Genomic DNA, 16,662 nt, shown 5'->3' on the forward strand with positions numbered 1-16,662 from the left:
AAATATATAAAGTTTTGTGGGATTTTTAAAGGATTTGACAGAATGTTTAAAATGATATCATCACACACAGAGCAGGCTGTTCTGTTCTGCTCCCAAGTTTAACTGTACAGACGAAGATATTTTATGTCTTTTTAAAATTTTCATGGAACTTCTTCGAGAATTTAATATTTACAGTCCTATTTGTGAACACTGTGACCGATAATGATTTTCTGATTGTTGTTGTTTCATGTGCAGTGTACAATGCCGTGGGACTGGCAGCCTATGAGCTGTTTGACAACGTGGACTTTGACCAGTGGTTCAAGAATCAACTTCTTGGAGAGCTGCAAGTCAGCCATCACAGGTATTGTGTTGGAAGTGTTGTATTCCTTTTGAAACTGTCAAGATGTTCATCTTTTGGTTGTGATATTTTATATTTCACAGTGTCATGAAGTACAAAGACCAAAAAGAGTTGAACTGCATTTGATTGCCTTCGTAACATTATTATGTGTTTATAATGTAAAATATTAGTGTGTTATCAACACTACAGAACACCTGTTTCTGGTGTTTTCCAATCCAGATCCCTTCTTTCTTGTATTACAGTTATTAATTTGAGTTGAGTTGTGCAGTATAGTTTTTTTTTTAACTGTATGTGATCTTACATTCATTAGTAATATCAGATGTGTTCTGTAGTTAACCTTGCTTTCAGTGTAACTAATTGACTATTAACCTCTGTCCAGATATTGATTACAGTCAGCAGCACAGTCAATGCATCCCAAGAGGCTTTGAGTCAGTGTAGTGGCAGTCAATCGTGCCACAGCATCAGCATTGTATGAGATTGGTTTAAAGAAAAAAAAACTCTACAGACAGTCTGATGCAGTAACAATGAACAGTGAGCTGACGAATACATTTCAAAAGTGATGAGACGAGGGGAGAGTGGCCAGAGGGGAGGTGGGGAGAGTGATTTGAAGAACAAAGAAGTGCACAGCACACACACAGACCCCAAGTCAATCAAAACAAAAAGCCTGCAGCATTCAAAAGGTCTGCCACTGAGGTTGGTGCTGACGTCAAAGTGCAGGCGTGCTGATGTCACTGTGACAGTCTCCCACACAGTGCAGGTGTGAATAACCCCTTCACTTTGTACCTCACTCCTTTTATTGCTTTGCTTTTTTTTAAGTTCAATTCACCTCCACACTTCATGACTCCTATTCTTCCTCTTGATATTTAAAGTTTTGGGTGAATTTTTTTGGGGGGGGGGTTTTGGACAAACTTATATTAGGATGCGGGGCCCAAGGATAGAACATCCCAAGAAATAAAACAACAAAACAATAAAACCAAATGAGCAAACAGCACAGGGATGCAGCTACCTCTGTTGCCTTTTTTTGTTTCTTGTCCACACACACCGTGAAAACATGCATGTACATGTATTAACTCTGCTCCCCCAATAAAAGATGAAAAGAAATACAGAAACTAGCAGGAAATTAATGAAGAAAAAGTATAATACTGTAATAACAACCCAATAAAACACCCTGTTGATGCAGAGCTATACTAGCTCCACTATATCTCCTCTTCAGCTGCTCAAACATAGCAGTGATTTCTTTTTTCTTTTTTTTTTTACCTCTAAGTCTCGGTCTTCCTAATATAACATAACACTATCACCCAATGCAACATTCAGGCTCTGGGCATAAGTAATGTCGCTTATCATTGTCTGAACAGTATATAGTTGTTTGCTGGATAAATACATTGTTGGTTTTAGTCCCCTTTAGTGAAGTTCCTAAAAAGATAAATCCATCCCTGTCCTTTAACTGCCAGAGAGGTCCTTGGATGATAACCTATTGCTTTGTGGCAAGGTGATTTTCTTTTACTTTTAGTAAATCCTTTAGTAAAGCCCATTGTTAGTTACATAAATGATAGTAGATAAACTTTTCAACTCCCTATTGATTTCTCTGTTCTTGGAGGCTGAATCAGACTGTTTCTGTCTGATTGGAGATTTTTCTTTTAAAGAGGCTTCTGCAACGAGGTTTTTTTTTCCCCTCTTGTTTTTGTCAACATACATATGTTCGCCAACTTGGTTGCATACACAGTTGTCTACTTGTCTTTATACCTGTCAGTATATCATCATGTTTTACATCATTGTCACAATTCTATAATGAATTATATATATATATATGCTTGATCGCTAACCAAAATGTCAACACAGTTATACAAAGAAGAAAGTGTTTGAGCTCATAGGGGTTAGTGTTACTGTTAGTGATTTAGTTCGCAATTACTTTTTTTCTTTCAAAGACCATATTTTCAGTTAAATGTAAAACTGAATTTTTCAGCACAGTCAGATCATTTTAACACCCCATTTCCCCTCCATATGCTGCAGGATATACACTTTGAGATGATCTTTATGCACTGCAGTTTTATTTAAAATACTGAGGAATATTTCAAGTATATTCACTCACTGACCAGAGAGTTAGAAATCCCTGTTTCATATTGTGGTTGCCTCCATTTCAAAAAAGTTACTTTGTGGCAGCGATGAAACACCTGTAATGCCTTTGGTTCAAAGTTGACCATGCAGACATCAATGCATAATTGCTCAGGGTTTATTGGTGGATGTTCCTTTTTACTGATGCAGCTTCTAAGTTTATTCCAAAAGATGTGCAGGTGGACTGATATCTGGGAATCGTGGGGAAGAAGAACCAAGCATATTGGTGTCTGTGTTTGATTGACAGCAGCTGGTAGGCCGATAGTGTCAGTGTTAAACTGTAAAGAATAAGCAACAAAGTGAAAAGACTTGTGCTGTAGCCTACATGTCATGGGCAGACAGTTTGTCATTAGTGATATTGAAAAGTAAAGGCAACACCAGCATCTGACTGGACTGAAGTGATATTTACAGCTACGTGTACATGCTGTTAAATTAACCATCTCGCCTGAAAACGGATGTTAGCAGTGCATGGTAAATGTTTGGTCATTTGTTCAACAAGCTAAGTGCAGTATGAGATGTATGTTTATGTTTGTAAGTTAGATGAGAAGAAGAGTTCAGCAGGAACGCTAATGTGGTCTGCATCTCTTTGCACGTTGCAGTCTGACATCTGCTGATAGAATGTTGATGTCTCTGCCCTATGCAAGATGTTATTTACTGTATCAAAATAAGGTCTCCATCTATGTAGACAGTAGTTTGTTAAATTAATGCAGGACTGGGAGAGCCATCACGCAACAAAAAATCTAAAACTTGAGTTCATCTGTCTTTTTTATCTCATAGGAAAGCGCAGGCCGTTGATTTACATTAAACTTTGTTATCCATTCATGTTTATGCAACAGAATACTACATACTTATGTAGTTAATAACTTTTGTGCAGACATGGTTTATATTTTTCTATTCATTACAAGTAATCACCAGAAAACATTCTCTTGTGACTTTTGCTGGAGTCTCTCAATCATTGTTGCATGTTTTGGCATCTTTACAAAGTCCACCCTCTGGCTACATAGTGACTGTTTCTGTAATGCTTCTAATGTGTCTATGTATTGATTCTCTGTGTGTTTGCTGAACTGTTGTGTCTTGGATTTCATCCAAACTCAAGTCTGCTGAGGTGAAGCCCTTGTTGGGGGAGTTGATTTCAGCCCACTGTTTGCCCATAGCCTGTTTACTTTGTATTCACAATTTTCGTGTTGTGTCTTGGGAAATGAAGGCATTTTGCTGGAGCTTTCTTGTTCTTTGCCATTAACAGAAAAGCAATAATGCAACATATAAAAAAAATAATAAAATAATGTGGGCAACTTTGTCAAATAACAAATAATGTTGATTTGTGGACAGAGAACCAGACGGGGACCAGTTTTTTAGTAATGTCAACTAAAACAGATTTGAAATGGCTGAAATATTTTCCTAACTTGGCAATATCTCACTAGAAGCAGAAGGACAATACCTATGTTGGTCTCTGCCAGATGTCACATTCAAAGCATATTTTCTAGCCAACACTCTTGCCTGATGCACTTTTGGCGCCATTAGCAGAACATTCCTGGATGGTGCAGCACCGCCTGCCTGCCTGCCTGCTTTCCTTCCTTGGCCCACTGGGTGTTGGATTGTTTAATCCAGCTTGCATATTTGGACCTTGATCCACATCACAAAGAACAATAAAACACTAAAACATTCCAAATGTACTAACCAAGAGTTATAATAAGAGGAGTTAAAAGTAAGTGCGAGTATCTCCAGAAGCAAATTTACTGATGTGTCATTTGCTCTGCGTGGAGCAGTAATGAAGTCTGTTTTACTTAAGCTTCTGTCAAAAATGACAAAAAAGCCTTTCACATGATGCCATATTGATAGTTTATAGAAAACATACAAAAAATACACACTTCAATAACATTTTTTTTTTTTTTGTGCAAAAAAATACAAAAACATACCATCTGCACTGCAAATACGCATCATAGCGTGCCTGGTTATGCCTGGTTATGTTTTCTTGGAAGAAAAAGACATGAAAGAAAGCTATTATCTTCCAATGGCCTAAACCTGGAGGCTCCAAGCAGACCTCTTTGTTAGAAAACCTGTGAGACACTGAGATTAACTAATGTAAATCCAGATGAGGAGTCAGCTCCACTTCATGGCGTCATCTTTCTGTGGAGCTTCTACAGTATGTTGACAGGCTAGTTAATGTCCAGGTGTAGGTGTCCTTTCCTCAAGAGTACAGACAACACACTTGACTGATTGGCCTCTGCCTCATGATAGAATGTACAAATTGAGTATTGTACAAGCTGTGTATGTGTTTACTTATTTGCCTGCAGGTTTGGTAATCTTTCTGCTACTGGGCTTTGATAGTGTCATTGTGCTTGTCACAGTTTGAGCCCTGTGTGCTGCCTGTCTGTTACTTAATATGAAGCAACAACAGTATAAATATTAATGATCATACCTGTCAGCAAAACACCTGTGGCTGAGCCTCGGGCTACCAGTAAGCTCCTTTTTTGTTTTATACAGAAAAAAAGTTAGTCACTTTTTGACATGATAACTACACAGTCAAACTTGCAAACTTACCTGCACACACACTTTTTTTTGACTTGCTGTCATTCTTTTGTTTGGCTATAAACTGTCAAACCTGTGATGAATTATCATGTCTGAGACCATAGAGATGATAGCATGTTATCTTTCAACACCTACAAAACACGAGTCCCTGCTTGGACACAGACATACAACCCTTCAACATCAACTAACATCTCAGAATGGCTAGAGGGAGTCTTTTGTGTCATCAAAACAGACAGGGAGATACAGATACAGAGTGTGTTCATCATTCTACTGTCAGACTTAGACTGTCAGAAGACTGTGAAACACTTTAGTATTTTGACATTGCCCTTTAGGCTTGACCTTTTGTCTGGAGTTATGTTAGAAAAAGCACTTTCCTCTCTCCTGTGTGACCAGTAGATGCTGTAAAATGATTCTGTGCTTTGAGTATTTTGAACTTAATTTCCCCCCTTTTTGCTGGTGTTTTCCACTGTGGATGGTTTGTGATTGCTTTATCCTCCTGTTAGGCTTTCATTGCTGCTTTGTGTGCAAGCTGGCTAGCTGAATGAATCGCAGCTGTTCATGACTTTTGTCTGATTCATAGACGTTAATTGGTTGATGTTTTTTTTGTGTGTTTTTCTTTTCTCGTTTTTTCCTTTCACATTTATTTTTTAATGGTGTTTTCTACTGTTTCTCACCCATCTTCTCCCGTTGTGGCTCACAAGGTCTTTAACCTGTTGTTGACACCATTAAGTGAATTGACTGATTTTGCTCACAGTGCTGTAGCTAAAAGGCTGCACAGAAGAGTTGAGGAAATGGCATTAAAACCTTGGACCAGTTCTGGACCACCTTTGATCCAATTATTGTAAACAAACATTTTGGGTGATTTTATAATTTAGTTGTGTGCATTGGTAATCTTTACTCATGGATATTAACTCAACCGAGTGTCCTTGAGAACCATTTCTCCAAAAAGATAAGGATGACCTTTAAGGTTAAATCAAGATTGCTACATAAACATGGCAAGTACCATGGCAAGTTTTGAATAAGTATCACAAAATGGCCCTAAAATTGCAAAAAAGTTTTCAGAATGGAAACCGAGTAACAGTCAACTTGTTCAAGAACTGGATTTCTGCTTGCCAAACGGATGAGCAGGGTCGCTGACAGCTGCTTGAAAGAGGCAGGTTTATTGTGGATGAGTCACACCTAACCTTTGACTGATGGACAAATACCCCTGTCAACCTGCCTGTCCATCTTCCTTTCCATCCTTTTCTTCCACTTTGCCAGCACACTAATAATAAGCAGTACCAGCTGTAGTCTCCCCAGCTAAAGCGGATATTCCATATTTGTCAGTCACAAACATTCACACATGCACCACTATCTTGTATTGCATGCAGAGTTTGGAACGCTAATCTTTTAGTAGCTTCAACAGATGCCACGACTGAATAATAATCAGCATATGGATTATGATGATGTCAGAAATAATGCTAATGATTGTCAGGATTTATTTTGTGTGCGCTCAAGTGTAAACTCCCATCAAATCTTGCATATATTTGCGATGATTGTCTCCTGCAATATAAAACGAACTTGTCATATGTTTGTTTTCATTTGCTGTCTTGAAGAATCCGTCAGAAAGCAGAATTGTGCTGTTTGTTTACTCCGTGTGAGTGTTAATGTGACAACAGATAATCATCTGCAATTTGAATATTTATTCTCGATGTCATCATCCTGTTATCTGAGTGTCATTTTGGTGCCAAGCTGTTTGGAACCTGAATATATAGAGAGCTTTGGGATGGTTGTCCACTGGCACTACTGTACCTGCTCTATCATGTTGGAACCATCCCATATGTTGCTGCCAAGGCTTGTAAGAAAATCAGATTGCTCTGGCTGCCTCTGTTTGCCTCGAAACATAATTGGATGCTAGTTTATACTCCTTGCATGCTTCACTGCTTCTAAATAGTTTAGCCTCGGAGTGTCTAAGTGCCATCTCGTGCTTTTAGGATGATGAGAAATCAGGTCCAAATGGTATTTAGCTTAATGTCGTTAGTGATTGTAATCTACAGGCTCAGTTTTAGTTTTCTAAATTCCCTTAGCAAATATTTAAAATGTATTTGGAAATCAGACTAATTGTCAAAGCACAACACAAACACAAGATTTTCTGCTAATTTAATTGCACACACTTAAACACAGACACATGCACACTGTTGTTTGCCATCTCACAGTCCTGAGTCATGCTGTTGTTTAGTATCTTCTGGCTAGTAGCCCAAACTGATATTTGGCTCCCTGTGGATATTTGACTAGAAGCCAACAAGAGTGTCACCCCCTATCCTTTATCCTCTCCTCTCTATTCCTCCATCCCTTCATCTGTTCTTTTCTCTGTATGCGGTCTTCAGATATAATTTTCAGTCTTGGATACAAACAAGGGCAGATGCTGAGGGGGCACTCTTTGCCCGCCTGATGCAACTGAGAAACATCAGTTCCCACCCTGCAGTGCCTCACATTTGGAACATAGAGCATTTAAGTTCATCATACATTACTCCACCCTAATGGATTTGTGATCATTCTAGTTTTTGAACTTGGCTTTTTTCCTTATTAGGTTTTTCTGTCACTGTGTCCCCGTAGGCTTTGCTGGCATGCATTCGTTTCAGACACACACACACACACTCATTTTGACAAACACTTTCTTCACCTAGTTCTCCTTTATCTCACATTAACTGCTGTGTATACATACACACTCTGAAATGTTTACAGCCAGAGTGGGTTAAATTAGATTAAGTCTTGGAGTTGGATATGCATAATAGAGGAACAGTGGGATGAATCACTCCCTCAGAGCACACATTATACTGCTGTCTGCACCATACGTGAGCCACTGATAAAAGCAATTTTAGGATGAGCCAAATGCAATGGTCCCTCCGATTTTCATCATTTAAGTGGCTGGCCCAGATGTTTTTAATGGATACATTTACGGTAGCTACATTGTAGTTTGGTTTTCTAAATGATATGGATGAAGTCTGTTCAAGTTTTTCTCTGCAACCGAAAGTCACTCCTCTTCCATCTTTTCTCTCCAGGTACAAGTTGATTCGCAGACGAGTCATCTGGCTAATAGGTCAGTGGATTTCTGTCAAGTTCAAATCTGACCTTCGACCTTTACTCTACGAGGTCATCCTGAGCCTCATGCAGGATCCTGACTTGGTGGTAAGTCAGCTTTTTCTTTAAGTTGCTCATTATGACTCGAGTGCAAGCTTTCCCAGAAAAATTGGCTTTTCTGGGACTGAAATGGGCCGTTAGTGAAAGTGCACAGTCAGCTACACAGACACAGTTCTTTGTTTAACAGCATGCAACCACGGCGATTATGCTGTCAACTTTCTATACACAAAGCCAAACATTGTTATTTAGGAATTGTGGTAAGGTTTTGTCATCTGATTTCTCAACATACTATAGAAGTCATTTGTTTAGAATAGTTTTTGATTAAAAAGGCAAACCTTTTATTCACTCATTAATATTTGTATTCAGCCATGGGCTTAATAAACCCCTGTATGATCCTTTTTATTTGAAAGGGGCTATTATTATGCCATAGTCATCCTCAATTCAAATTACATTTCACCTTGGGTTTCTTGCCTCATAAGCCACGCACTTGATGAATGTGTTCTCTTTCAACAGAATTTATACAAATGTGAAAAATTGAATGCATTATTTACAGTGCAGTTCAACATAATCTAACCATTAGACTGAACACTAATGAGTAACTGAGTTCAATCTCTGCGTCTAATTATGTCTTACTTCATTTTTATGTGAAGGAACTTTTAGATGTGTCCTGGCAGATGCAATACACATCCAACGTGATTCTCACATAATTAGCATTATAATATAATTAAGATAATAATACATGTAAGCCAGAGCCCACGCAGACGCCATTCTCTGATAATATTAATGTGAGGGAATGAAGATTACTCTTGCATCTCTCACATTTCATAATTTGGGCTGTATTGTGAAATGATTATCAGGCAGATACAGCTGAGTTAAACTTATGTATATGCATTTATCCAGTTGTCTCCCTGTCCATTGAGCAGTCAATAGCTCAACATGAATATGATTACATTTTGATTTATAATGATTTGGGCGCATCCAGCTAATCCAGTTTCACCTTCCCTTTATTTTCCAGTGAAGCCACTTGGATATGAAAACATATTTGGAGATATATTGAAAGAAACACATTTTTCATTTGTTTTGTTTTTTTAAGACCTTTTATATGTGGAACAATTGATCGTACAGTTTCTGTGGTCATTCTTCACAAAGCTTGCTTTTACATCACTGAGCAGCTCACCAATCATAGGTTCCTGATCAATGTTTTCTGGGCCAATTAGAGCCTCTTGGGCATAATTAATTATTGATCATAAACTTTTAATGGCCTAATGGGGAAAATGTCGCTCTATCAATCAGTCCACTTGTTTATCAATAGCTCTGTGTCTGTGATATGGTCCTTGTTGTTTAGGTGAATACAAATCTAAAAGTTTATTTCTGACATTTCAGTTTCTGCACTTCATTCAAAGAAGTAAATGACAAGAGAGACTTATTGATCTGCTCCTATGATCATGGTCTGGCTCAGCTCACTTAGGCTTGTTTTATTGTCTGATGAGGGGGAGAGAAGTGTTTGAAATAACGATTTCTTCATAAATGTAGTTCTATTGGGGAAAAACTGTCAATTGAGTGGAGTGTAGTTTTATCAAAATGGTCATTTAACTGCATGTGGGCTAAATGGGTTTTGAATGACATCAGTTAATGTCAAAGTTGTTGCATCTAAAACTGGCGGCTTTGATTTTCTAATAATGTGTCTTTTAATGTGGATATCGTTTTTTGTGAAAAAGACAGCACCAGTTCTTCACACTATGGCAGCAAAATGTTTTTATTTTTATTTATTTTTTAATTCCTGCTGCATTATCTTTTATATCTTTCCATCCCCATTGCACATTTTTAAAGTTTAGTTTGTCACATATATTTGCTTTAATCTCAGTGACATAAGGGTTCAGCAAAATTCCTATCCCTAATTTAAAAGCGTGTTATTAAAGATTACTCATTAAATGTCTCCAGGAAGATAATTTCAGAGCTTGGCGCCTTAATCACAAAGTCACAGTCACTTTCCTCATTAAGTTAGAATTAGGTGTCTTGTCTGGCTGCCTTAAGAAACAAATAGGCCTTTAGGGGGAGTTAAGAGCTTGGTAATATAACTGATGCCTGACAAGCCTGTGCCTTAAAGGTAATTAGTGAAATCTTCAAATGAACCCTTAAGTGGCTAAAGAAAGTGTGTTATGCCCTTGAGGCGCCTGACTGCAGCATTTTGTGCTAATTGAAGTCTAATAAGGACATGTTTTGCTGGGCTAATGGTGAATTGCAGGTGCAATCCAGGTGTTATATAATAATACAGCAAATACAGATTTTTGTGAAAGTCCTCTGTATGTGAGATAGACATGCATGCACCACACATCCACAGTTCATTGGCATCAATCCATGACATCCATGAAGTGAATCCTCATTTCCTTCAATACATTTTTCTCGACAGCTGCATTCTTCGCAGATGTTTACTCACAGACTCAGAGTGAAGGCTAAAAATACTCTTGGTGGCAAGTCAAACACACATCTTCAGACCAGTGGGAGGTAATAATGCTCCCTAGAATTTAGGCCAGCTTTCACGAGATCAAGCTGTGATGTCTTAGTCAACAGTTTGTCCCATTTCTCTGCACTTTTCTTTGACTGCTAGAAGTCTTTCAGGAATTTTAAATAAAGATTTCTGTCTCATGGTTATACTGCCACTCAATCAGGTTTTTGGTTATTGTATGGTAATAAACTTTTATGACTGACATTTCTCAGACACTCACTATAGCAAGCTTTCTCCTCATGCCAAACTTTATGTGAATAGTTGTTCTCACCGTGTCTCTTGCAGTTGATGTAAAATTATTAATCTGTATTTAAATGAACTGAAACAGACAAGTAAATCCCAAGACAGCAATCATCCAATAATTTCTTTCTCTTCTAAAAAGCTTATTATAAGATAGCTCCCTCTCCATTTCCTTGATCTTGGTGATAAACCAGCTGTAGCTACAATTTCTGCAAATTATTGTTGATTATCTGCTCTAATTCTAATTTCCAGATAATACTTGTTTATTGCCTTTGCGGTTGGTGTGCTTGGTGTTCTATATAATTAATTTTTGATCCACTCCTGAGCTGTTTTAGCTGATGAAATCTTTATTAAATTTATCTAAGGTAATAACTGCCACCTGTTTATACGACAGGAGGAAGGCGAGAATTATTTCCTGAAAGATGAATGTGTGGATTTAACTTTTGTGGGGCATAACTGCGCACATTACTTTGTAATTTAATTTCTTTATCATTTTTTGGGATCTGGTGTTGCTTTCCTCCAAGTCGATGCCAAATTGAAGCTTTTGTTTGGCCTTTTTTTTAGGTTCAGTGAGATGTTTCAATGTATTTTTCACTGATTAAATCTTTAATCACTTCTAAATTTAATTAGAACCTGCAGTTTTTTAGTACTGCTCAAAGACAGTCTGAACCAGTCGTCCTTCATAATAATGTGAAGCTAATGTTTTGAGTGAATCTTTGTCAGGCTTTGTGTGTGTGTGTGTGTGTTTTATGGGATTCATCCGAGTATTTCATCAAGCAGTCTATTATCTTTTACACTTTGCTCTGGAATTATAATGCAGGTACTTTCATTAGTGTTCAAATTGCCAACAAGGCCAGTGCTGATGGCAACTGATGGGCCTGGTTCATCAACATGCTCCTTTCGTTACTGGTTAATGTATGCAGCATTACTAAACATTATTCTGTATTTTATGATCTTGCAGACGATGAGGAACATTTGTACATCTCTTAATCAAACTATGTCTCAAATTGAAGCAATTTCACATCAAGCACCTGATAAAAGCATTTTGCAAACATCTTCATGTTTGGATGTTGTTTTGAAAAGAGGACCATTAAGCCACTTGTCACGTCGACAATCTCTTTAATGTATTTGATACATTCACAATGACTGTGAAAGCGGCTTACGTGTGTTTCTGAATGAATTTTCTGCTGTGCTGTTCTTCTCTTGAGAGGTTTTGTCTCTACCTTGTTGAGATGGCATTACCAAATCCATAGCCTGTTAAATGTAATTATAAATGACTTACACGGATGTAAACGTCATTCTGTGTCGGTTATGCAAATCATTTCCTACATGAAAATGTGTAAAATGTGTTTTTAATGACTCAATTTAAAGCCATAATCCATGGAGAAGTAGCTGTAATTTAACTTCTGGACTCAGATCTAATAATCAAATAATGAATCACTGTTACTGTTTACTTTTCAGTGTTTCATAAACACATACTCTTCATTATTAGTCATTAAAAGTATTAATGCCATAATGCATCTCTGTCCTCTGCAGCAGTCGCAGGTCTGTGCTAAAGATGTCGTGGTTGTTTTTGTGAGAGATTTTTGAGAGCTTGCTGCTTTTTTTAAATCAGTCACTTCAGAACTGGTATAATGTGCAAGCAAGTGACCTGATACTACTAATCTTACACTTTGGTGTCATGGGCAAAAATCTAAGCATAGTGCCAGATGAATAACATAAATAACTAGAAAGCTCTCTTACCTTTTTGAAGTGAATTGATTGGCATCAAAAGAAAAGTAAAAGTAAATTGTCTAAAAAGAGAAACTCCGACCACTTTGATGGAGACGACTTGTATGTTTCATATTCGTCGCTCGGTTTCCTGACATACAAAGATGAATATATGGATATATAAATGATGTTTGAACTGACGAATCAAATATTTAACAAACACATTTTCTTTCTACAAATGAATACTGTTAAAATATGCACATAGAGAAAAAAAATGTCTTGTGTTTGCAGACTGCAGAATGGGTTATGCTGTGCAAAGAATATGAAAAAGGTAGCAACTGTTTATCTACAGTGAGTCATGCAAATGAACTTCTAAATCTTTTAAATGAGCCTTGAAAGGCCTGGACAAGTTCATAGGACTTATTTCAAGACCTAAGAAATAATATAGCTGTGACATAGTAGACCTTCAGCTATAAAGACTAAAATTAGGTGACAAATCTTGCAAAGACCTTTTATAGTGTTATAGTGATAGTGTTTAACATTTGTCTGGAACTGACGCACACACACACACACACACACACACACACACACACTTATCTACCCAGCGAGACTTGTGCCTTTTCTACTTAAAATGTGTTGTAGAATTGTTGAGAGCAAGAAGCGAAATGTAATTGAGTTCTCAGTACCTAACCTTTCTCTTCACTCGTTTAACTTCTTTCATCTCGTCCATCTAATCACTTTCTCCCTGGTGGGCATTTCTACTTCCATCACTCTACACCGCTAGAGCCTATAGGAGTGTAGAGGCCGCTTCCTTTTATAACAGTAGACAGGCTGTTTTTAGCTAACTTCTTGCAGGTGCACACTTGTATGGAGTGTTCAGTTATAAAACGCGTGTTGTCGTGGTCTTTCAGAGGGTGCCATTAAAGGGAAATGCAATTATGTTTTTTTGTGTTTGGTTGTATTGCTGCATGTGCAGCTGTGGCGCACGCTGCACTAATGTTCATCTATTTCTTTTTCACTCTTTGTTTTACTTACTAAGCTTAGTTCACTACAAACTCAACATGTCTTCTCTCTGCAGCTTCAATTACCTAGTGTGATACTAAATTTCTAAAATGCTTTTCAAAATGAATTGTATCTTCTTTTTTTTCCTCCTCATAGGTGCGGATTGAGACAGCCACAACCCTGAAGCTTAATATCCTCCCCATATAAATTATGAATCTCATAATTACTTATCATTCACATTATTATATATGAATTATGTTCATTGTTTTTCAGAGGGCATACATTTTATAGCAAATAAATTAAGCTGTTCTTTTATTTCTTGTTATGTAAGCTTCACTGCATCTAAAGGAATACAAGCTTTATCAGTCCTTAGTTATGCCAAAGTTATACTTTTGTACACCTATTCAAAGCAGTTTGATGTCAACCTTAACTCCTGACCACCTGTTGATGACTTTGAGTTCCGGACAGAGCAATTCCTCCCAGTGAGTATATGTACAACTAATGTGAAAATAATCATATTTGCCTTCAATTCAGTGAGTAGTAGTAGTAGTAGTAGTAGTAGTAGTAAAAATGTCAGAATAATAACTTCTTGCTTCTAACTCTTAATTTCTCCCCTCTTTGTTTAGTACCTTGAGTCTATATTCGGGCTGCTCTTCCAGTTGTTGCAGCAGGTTACAGAGTGCGACACCAAAATGCAGGTGTTACATGTAATCTCCTGTGTCATCGAGAGAGTAAACATCCAGGTGAGATATATCAAGAATTATTTTGGAACACAGGTCACATATTGCTTTGCTTCATATAGCTGCAGTACAGTTAAACTACATCTATAGCACTGCACAAATTGCATTCGCTGACTTTGACTCTGCATTGGACATGTTTAAAAAGCAGTTTAAAACATCAGAACATAAAGTGTCTGTGCTTACTTTAGACCACCAAAGTGAAACAACAATCTGTCCTCAAAGATATCTTGACATTAACCATTTTACACATCCTGTCAAGTGTCAATTCTTGACTCTTTATGAATCTCAAAGCCTAAGGCAGTCCTTGTTCTGATGTCTGCTCAGATTTACCATGATGATACAGTCTTCCCCCTGCCACTGCAGTGTTTTTGTGGCTATATGGATTTTCTTTTTCCTTTTTGAGCAACCAGTCTTTCTAATCCACTTAACTGTCAACCCTTTAAAAAATTGACCTTCCTTTCGACCCCCTGCGGCTCTTTTCAGATCCGTTTTTTAAGCACTCTCCCGTAAACGATCCCTTGACTTATATCTGTCTCCGAAATGGCTTTCATCCTTGTGAACTGTCAGTCTGGTTAAGTCTTCCCCAGTCACTGGCCCTGGCTAAACTTCGACAGTCAGTGGAAGTGTCATTAATATTCTGACTCTTCTCACAAGGGATTTCGAACGCACAAAGAGTGTCAGCAGCTGAGAAAAGGAGTCACTGAAATCATGAGTGCAGCTTGAGTTGAAATGAACATGATGACAGATGTGATGAGATTCCGCTCCTTTTTTCTGCTTTCAGTCCCACAAATGTCATCCTCGGCTGCTTTATGGGTCTGTTTTTCTTTTTATCTTTCTCTTCAAGGCTGTATGTCGTGGTTCCTTTTTTACTGTACTCTCTGCTTCTAGCAGCTTTTTTATAAAGGTCTAATCGAGCAAAGAAATCCCAGCGTGTGGTCTGCAGTCTGGCCACATAGCTGCTATAGGGAATCCGAAGGGTTAACACAAGTCAGCAGAAGTAAATGGCAGAAAACTTTTTGAGCTCTGTAATTCACTTAATGTCTCAGAGTTGGCTGGCTGCACAGCCACTGCACCTAAATTATACAGCGTGCCATCACGTTATCCAATTTCACACAGGAATGAGAATGATGGCATCCATTTGGTGTCTGACCATCCAGATTTAACTATTGTTTAAAACCAAATAACTTGATTTAAAAGAAAGACGCTTTGGTAATATATAACTCAGGATAGAGAGAAGAATGATTTTGTTGTAAAAACACAAAAAAAACGGTGGAAGTTACTCTAGGCACATTGGTTACAATCGCATATTCTCTAAGACACATCAAGAATAATATAACAGGCTTTTGTGTGTCATCAGTACACTACTTTACATATGAGTTCAGCTCTGATTGTTGCTGCTGTAGATCTGCACTCACTCATCATGTGTCCGCAAAATTGGCTTTCATCAGCACATTTCAGACTGTCAAGATCACCTTAGTGGAATTCTGATTTTCACTGTCACTCCAAGAAGAAAATATATTTTGTATTTTCAACTACCTGTTCAGTATTTTCTTTCCACGGCAACTCCACTAAAGCTTTTTTTTTAAGCAGCTGATTTGGGTTGATGGAGGCAAAGAGAGATAAGAGAACTGGCTCTGAATTCACTGCTGGACAAAAAAATACAAACAAAAAGATTTGAGGGATTTGATATTTGCTCACTTTTCTTTTTATCTAGTATATTCAGTGTTAACAGCCTTTAAGTAAGTATGTTCAGATATGACCAATACTGCTTGCAAATAAGCCTTTTTTCTGCACCATCCACAGTAAAAACTGTTTGATAGATGGAAGATGGCCATTGAATTTCACAGTACTGTGTGTTTTGCTTCTTACCATTTTATTTTTTTCTGCTTTAGATCCGGCCATATGTAGGCTGTCTTGTTCAGTACCTGCCTCTGCTCTGGAAGCAATCTGAAGAACACAACATGCTACGATGTGCCATACTCACTACACTCATCCACCTGGTACAGGTATGGTGCATTCCCAAACACCAGTGTTTTTTTATTGTCAAAAAAGGGGTCATTTGTCTGCTTGCGTGTTTTTGGAGCTGTGAAGCATCGTGTTAACCTGGGATTGAACTCTCTCACAAATTCACACTCGCGTGACAGGCTGCAGAGCATGCAGAAGAGAAGTTGTTTGGGAATTACCGGACCAGTTCTTCACATGCCAATCTGTAGGAAGGCAACAGCAGGGGTTTAAAACTGCAGTTATAGCAGTGTCCACGCTGTCTCCTGTCGGCAAAAAAGTATTGACTGCTCCACTTTTAACACTTGTGCCACCACTTGAGCAATGAGCATTACAGCTGTCATTTTTCATCTGTGTCTCGGCTC

The 16,662-nt window shown here is 37.9% G+C and overlaps 1 protein-coding gene across 1 annotated transcript in view; it reads left to right on the top strand.

The window, feature by feature from the left end:
• ipo11 (importin 11) overlaps positions 1–16,662 on the top strand; it is a 104,789-nt gene that overhangs the window by 34,980 nt on the left and 53,147 nt on the right. The window contains exons 15-20 of the mRNA XM_019264464.2: positions 235–340; positions 8,020–8,146; positions 13,713–13,746; positions 13,998–14,038; positions 14,183–14,299; positions 16,189–16,302. Coding sequence (XP_019120009.1) covers positions 235–340; positions 8,020–8,146; positions 13,713–13,746; positions 13,998–14,038; positions 14,183–14,299; positions 16,189–16,302 — 539 coding nt within the window. The remainder of the gene's footprint in view (positions 1–234; positions 341–8,019; positions 8,147–13,712; positions 13,747–13,997; positions 14,039–14,182; positions 14,300–16,188; positions 16,303–16,662) is intronic.

This window comes from Larimichthys crocea, chromosome III (assembly GCF_000972845.2).
Source record: "Larimichthys crocea isolate SSNF chromosome III, L_crocea_2.0, whole genome shotgun sequence".
Classification (NCBI taxonomy): domain Eukaryota; kingdom Metazoa; phylum Chordata; class Actinopteri; family Sciaenidae; genus Larimichthys; species Larimichthys crocea.